Source organism: Entamoeba histolytica, genomic scaffold (genome assembly GCF_000208925.1).
Source record: "Entamoeba histolytica HM-1:IMSS scf_1104750519037 genomic scaffold, whole genome shotgun sequence".
NCBI lineage: Eukaryota > Evosea > Mastigamoebida > Endamoebidae > Entamoeba > Entamoeba histolytica.
Genome location: NW_001915158.1, coordinates 10379 through 17509, shown reverse-complemented (window position 1 = coordinate 17509; position 7131 = coordinate 10379). Strand labels below are relative to the sequence as shown.

Genomic DNA, 7131 nt, shown 5'->3' with positions numbered 1-7131 from the left:
TCATCTACTTCTTACTTTCTTTTTATTCTTTTATATCATTCATTCTCTTCTTTTTCAATTATTTGCTTTTTTTCGTTGCCAATTTAAATAAATGATAAATAAACAGTACTATTTCAATATCTAATAAAAAATAATAAGCACTCTGAGATAGAGTAATACTAGTTATTCAAAAATATTATTATTTAACGAAATAGTTTTATATCAATTAAAACATTCAAATTCAAACAACACACAATATAATATATTCAAAGAATGAATAAATAACGAAGTTTTAAACAAAAATAATATTAAAATAAGAAAGGTTAATAAAAGAACTAACAAACAAAAAAGAGAATATCAATTGTATAAGGACAACATAAGAAAAGTGTAAATTGAGAAAAAGAAATGATATAAACTTTATTATGCAATATATTACCAGAGATTTATTAATAAAAGTGAATTAAAACTTGAATTTAATACTAAACGAGAAACTAACTTTATAATCTCATTTTTTTTAATTTTAACATAACCATTTCAAAGGAAATAAAACAAATATATCATTTACTAGCATTTACTAATATGAAGAAAAAATAATTTTCATAAACCAATAGTTAATACGTTTTTATAGTACTTAATATAGAATAAACAGGATAATGAATGATGTTTGGCATTAAGCTAAAAATATACAATGTTTATAAAGTTACATCCTTGTATAAATATTCATACACAAATAGATGATGAATATTTACGTATAAAAAGGTTATTAAATTATGTAAAATAATTTAGAATATTATATATTCCAAATATACATAATGGAATATTTTTGTAACACCCTGTTGTTATATTCACGACATCTAGAAAATGTAATTACTAAATGGGTTATTGTAGTATACTCAAAAATAATTTTGAAAGAGAAAAAAGTTTATTACCTAGAGTTTTCTTTAATACCATATCAGTTATTTCTCTATTCTGTCAATTCCAATCCCTCTTTTTTGTGTCTGTAATGTTATTTGGAATCTGGGCTATTTTTACTTGTTCGACACTCTATTTATCTGGTGAACTATATAATATTGTGTTATTGATTTATGGATCTCCTCTAATGTTTTTACTTGTTTATAGATTTATTTTATTTTCAGTTAGTTATATAAGTTCTTCATTCAGCTATTTTATTAAAGTTGGTACTAGTATAAATCCTGAAGATAATTGTTCTAAACAGTTCAAAGATATTTTGAATAAAGAAACTGAAAATAAATGGCATATGATAATACATAATATTGGTATTATTATAGCTGTTGTTGGTGTTGTTGTTGGATTAGTCGTATATTTAGTCGTAGAAATGGTTTATATCTTTAATGGCAAAAAGAATGGACATAGAGCACCATCTTTTCTCGGAACTATGGGGATTTCTTATTTGATAATAGGTGGACTAATTCAATTAGTAACCTTTTTTTTAAAGATTATACTTGACTGCGTACAACAATGTAAAGCCATTCAAAAAGCATCTTTTAATGATAAGGAATATACTTTTTTCTTTTGCTTTTTAAAGTTTATTCCATGCTATTCAATTTTGGGATGCATATGTTCAATAATATGTGACTATTGCACAAAAACTAATTCTGGTAATAATACAAAATCCTCAAATTGTCAATGGATATTTGTTGTTGTCATAACTTTAATATCTATCATTCTACTTGTTGCATTTTTTGCATTTTATATATGGGCTATTATTGATACATGGAAAGATTCAAATAAATTGTTGTTATATGTCATATTATTTTTATTGTCAATACTTTCTAATGGAGTTTCTGTAATCAAAGAATTAAGAAATAGGAAAGAAGAAAAAACGAATTTTAAGAAAGTAAGTGATGAACCTGATTCATGGTTTGGTTTCGATTATAATAGTAGTATTATACTTCTAATTGTATTGATAGTTATTGTAATTATCACTATTTTTGTGATTGTTGGAATGGTTTATATTCTACCGAAAATAAAAACTAAATTCAAAGGAGATAATACTAAAAAGGGTATCAAAAATTATGAATCTTCTTTTTATTTAGCACAAGAATTAAATGGATTTATTGACGGTATTTCATATGATTATTTCTTCGATGAATATTATTACCAACAACCGAGTAAAATTACAAATAATACTCGTGGTCATTCACATTTATGTTCGAATGATCCATATGGCATTACACCAGCAGAGTATGGTTATTTTAGTTATTTAGCATATAATAAACCTGTAATAAAATTACAAAAACAATATCAAGGAAATTTCTTGAAAAAAGACAATGAGTTAGTTTTTTATAAAGAAAATGATGAAAACGAAAAAAATAAATATGAGTTACTTTCTCAATACCTTAAAGACAAAGGCTGGTCTTTTCAGTACCATAATAAAAATGGACTATATTATATAATAGGAACTAAAGTTTGTAAAGAAGAAAAAACAGATAAGGAACAGAATAAAGTCAAAGTGATTGCTTTTAAAGGAACAAATTCATTCGGTGATGGTCTTTATGACATTCAATTGTTTGCCGAATCTGCATTTCCAACTATATCAGTTACAGTATTTCCAGTATTTACAAAACAGACTCTTTCAAGAATAAGTTATGGATTATCATTTTTTGGAACAAAAGCATTCGAAAAAGATGAGCCAACACTCTTAGGAACAGCAAAGAAAATAGTGAAAGAAGAAATGAAAGATGGAATCCCTCTTGTAGTTACTGGTCATTCACTTGGAGGAGGGATTGCGAATATAGTTGGAACAGAGTATGGATTATCAAGTTTTGGAATATCCCCTCCTGGGACATTTTTGGGTTCAAAAGGATTAGGACTAAAGAAAAAGGATGTCACTGTACTTGAAAGGGCTGTTATACCTGATAGAGATCCTGTTGCTGCTCTAGGAATAGATGGAGGGTTACAAATCAGAATACCATGCAATGCAAATTCATTGAAGTGTCATGCCATACACAATTCAGTTTGTATGATTGGTGAGTTGTGTATCGATAAAAGCATGATAAAGTTATGTAATGAAACGTGGATGAGTTGGGGGTTTGACATTTCAAAGACATAATTGAGAGATAAGTATAACATCATTAAATTTAAAAGAATAAAGGTATAAAAAGAGTTAAACAAAAATAATTAGTTAGTTATGATAATAAAACTATTTAATTTTTATATTCATTGAGAATTAGTTTCATCCTTTTGTACTACTTTTTTTTCTTCTTTCTATCTAATGAGTTTCTTTTTCATTCTTTCTCGTATTTATTTTCTTTTAATTGATATTTATGTATGTTTATTAAAAAAATTCATTAGAGAAATAAAAATATATATTGTAAGACGATTTAAATAACATAAAAATGTTGATAATAGAAGAACGAATCAGAAATAAATATTATCATAATTGTTATCATCATACCAGTTACACAAGTTATGTTAATTATTTTCTTCTCATTTTAATAATTTCATTATCACAGTTATTTTAACAATTTAATAAACACATTGTATATACTATAATAGAAAATAATCCTTGTAACAGTAAAAAATAGTCAAAAATATACATAAAAACAAAGTAATATAAAAATGATAATATAAAACAAATGGATAAACAAATGTTTTCGAAGAAAATAATATTATTTTAACAGAGAATATTAATAGTACTAATAGAAGTACTAGATAGAAAAATAGTAAAATATTATATTAATATTAAAAAATGATACATAATTAAACATTTTAAAACGTATCAATTGTTTGAATAATAAAAAGTTATGAAATAATTAGAAGATAACAAGATATAACAATTATTGTAATGAATATAAATATGTATCTATTAATGCAACGTATTTACCTATTCTGGTATTTTTATTCTTATAATTTTTATAATTTTAATTTAATTCTTTCTTTTATATTGTAATATTTCATGACACTGTCTTAAATTCTATTTAAATTCTTTCATTACTAATATTATTTATTCAAGTACATTATTCAATATATATTTCATTTATCATTATTTTCATTTATATATGATATGTAATTGTATCAATTCAACATATTATTGATGATATTAAAACTATTTTTAAGTTTTTATCTGAACAGAGAAATAAATTACTTAAAATCAAAGATATAATGATGAATAATAAATAGTGAATTTATATTGCATAATGATACATAAATTTTTTAAAGAATAAACAAATAAATGATATTAATAAAAGAAGATGAAAAATTGAATGAAACAGAATATAAAAATAAGAGATACTCAACAAAAAATAATTTCCAAAAAACGTCTAAACAAAGAAAAGAGAAAAATAAATTGATATTATTAGAACAATCATATTTCATGTAAAAGTGTGTTTATTGATTTATTCAATAGACTCCATTTCTCTTAAAATAGTTATGTTTAAATAAACACAATGAATCAACATTTAATTTATTAACATACAAGAACAAAGAAATATGTAAAGTGATGTTAATAATATTAAAACTAGGATTGTTATGTTGAGTTACTGTTTGACTTATTAGTTGATATACATGTGATAAATTTCATTTATAACATCTTCAAATATAATTTCTTTCTTTATCTTTTTATCTGTTGTAATGATATTATATAATACCATGCCAAATTATTATTCTGAATTATGAATAACACTCCATTTCTAAAATGATTTTTAGAATCAGTTTTATATTTATAACTTCATTGTAATACGTTGTAATAAAAGTGTATTTCTATTATATAGAAATAATAAAACACAGTTATTTTCTCAATGATATGAATAATAGTATTAATTATTTTTCTGATCAAATAGTATATCTTTTAAGTTATCATTTTGAATACTATTTAATACTCATTGAACAATTTGATATTCTTAATAAGAAAATAGTATTTTCTAACAATTTTAAGTTAATATCAATTACATCAATAAAAAAAGAAGAAAATAAGTAACTTAAACAATTAAATAAAAATTATTCAAATGAATATAATAAAGAAGATATAATTCAATCAAAATAAAACAGTCGGATGATTATAAAAATACTTCTTGAAATCTATTTTTATATTTTTAAATCAAAGTATTTTAAAATCAATTTAAGTTTTTATAAAAATGAATAAAAAAATGGAATTTTCAAATAAAATTGATGATGAATTTTTTCTTTTCAATGAACTTACTGTTCATTTGCAGTAATTTATTATGAATAATAATATCAGAAAAGTCTTTTTATCAATTGTGTTTTCTTTCCTTGTTGTTATGTATATGTTCTTTCTATCCATTCCAATACTTCATTTAATCTCATTAATTTCAACCAAAACAATTTCTAAAGAAGAATTATGTAATAAATACACATGGGCTAGAAGAATTTCATTAATACTAGGAATTACTTATGGATTAGGAATAATGGTAATTCCAAAATTAAGAAGATGTGCTTTATATTCTGCTTCTATTATGATATTCACTTTAAACATGATTCCCTTTTTATTAATTATTGATTGCATTGGACTTATTCTTATTCAATTCTATTCATTACCATCTTCTTTTTTCATATCATTTATTACAGCAAATTATCTTCCAAATTATTACAGAGTCTCAATGTTTCTTTTTGTTATTATTGGTTCATTATTGGTTGATGCTTATTCACTTTGGAAAGGACATAGATTAGAGTATCGTCGTTTTACTTTCCATTCATCTAAAATATCAAAAGAATTTTCGTTTGTTCATATCAGTGATATTCACATTGGAAGTAGATTTCTCTCTCATTCTCAGGAGATTGTTAATAAAATCATTCCTCTTCATCCTAACTTTGTTGTCATCACTGGAGATTTAACTGATTCACCAAATATTCAAATAGAAGAATTAATGCCATTCAAGTCATTAACATCACAATGTCCAGTTTATTTATCCACTGGAAATCACGATTATATCACTGGTATTGAATATCTTAAACCTATGTTAACAACTTGTGGTATTATTTTATTGGAAAATACATTAGTAATAGAGGAAGAACTTCAATGTTCTATCATTGGAACTAATGATGCTCAATCAGAAAAGAAGTATATTAATGAAATGAATAAGGTTTCAAATGAAGTTAATGCTAATACATTTAATATTATATTACAACATCGTCCTCATGGATATCAACAAACATGTGAGAAAGGAATATATGATTTAATGTTATCAGGACATACTCACGTAGGTCAATTTGCACCATTTAATATTCTTGTTTATTTATTCTTTAAAAAAGCATATGGACTTTATACAATCAAATCAAAAGATAATAAACAACAAATGTATCTTTACACACATCCAGGTACTGGTGCATGGGGACCTCATATGAGAAGTGCAGGAACAAATGACATTACAATCTTTCATATTAAACCATAAAGTATTTATAACCAAAAATTAAATAATTTTTTTATTTGTCTTTTACTTCTTTTATAATATCATTAGAATGAGCCAATGAAAAAGGAGAAAAAACATTCCATCCACTTCCCATTAATTCTTCAATATTGTTCCAAATACCATTATTATAAGATGGAAATGGATATTTATGATATAAAAAATAATTATATCTTTCATTTTCAATAGATTCCATAGTAGTTTGGTTCTTAATAATATTTAAAGTATATAAATAGCAAAGATGTACTAAAATAAATGAATAACAAATGAACAACATAATAATAATAAAATAACAAACATAATGATATAAATAATGCAATAACAATCACTAAAAGAAAAATATCAATTAAATAATTACAAATAAATAAAAATGGTAAAAATTGATTTAATAAAATGAGAGTAATATATAAACTTGTATCTTTAATTATACTCCATATTAATATAATTATTCCAAAAAATATTGAAATGACTATATAATAGAGAAATAATATAAAAAATTTATAATTATTTCTTCCTATACAATTACCAACCCAACTACAATGATGATCTTTCATATCAATACATCGTTTACATTTTTTACAATGATACATTCTTTCTTTTTTAATTTTTTGACATTTATTACAATATCGTACTGGATATCCAATATCAACACAAAACATGTGATGTTGTTTTGCATATTCACTTCTTTCTTTTGCCTCTTTAATTTCTTGTTCATTTTCTTTATATATTATATTTGATCCATCTCCTGGATCAGTGAAATGAACTT

The 7131-nt window shown here is 23.3% G+C and overlaps 3 protein-coding genes across 3 annotated transcripts in view; 2 read left to right on the top strand and 1 right to left on the bottom strand.

Annotated features, from left to right (window-relative positions):
- Nucleotides 1-982: 982 nt before the first annotated feature.
- Nucleotides 983-3052, top strand: EHI_180940 (uncharacterized protein; the record flags this gene model as incomplete). Its single annotated transcript, XM_646942.1, has 1 exon — nucleotides 983-3052. One exon carries the CDS (start codon nucleotides 983-985, stop codon nucleotides 3050-3052), a length of 2070 nt encoding a protein of 689 aa, XP_652034.1.
- A 2167-nt stretch (nucleotides 3053-5219) lies between these two features.
- Nucleotides 5220-6350, top strand: EHI_180930 (uncharacterized protein; the record flags this gene model as incomplete). The annotated part of the gene is made up of 1 exon (XM_646941.2): nucleotides 5220-6350. The coding sequence occupies one exon, from the start codon at nucleotides 5220-5222 to the stop codon at nucleotides 6348-6350; it is 1131 nt and encodes a 376-aa protein (XP_652033.2).
- A 460-nt stretch (nucleotides 6351-6810) lies between these two features.
- Nucleotides 6811-7131, bottom strand: part of EHI_180820 (protein kinase, putative) — a gene marked incomplete at both ends in the record, with an annotated part of 1303 nt that continues 982 nt past the window's right edge. The window contains 2 exons of the mRNA XM_001914108.1: nucleotides 6811-6834; nucleotides 6896-7060. Of these exons, the coding sequence (XP_001914143.1) occupies nucleotides 6811-6834; nucleotides 6896-7060 (189 nt within the window). The remainder of the gene's footprint in view (nucleotides 6835-6895; nucleotides 7061-7131) is intronic.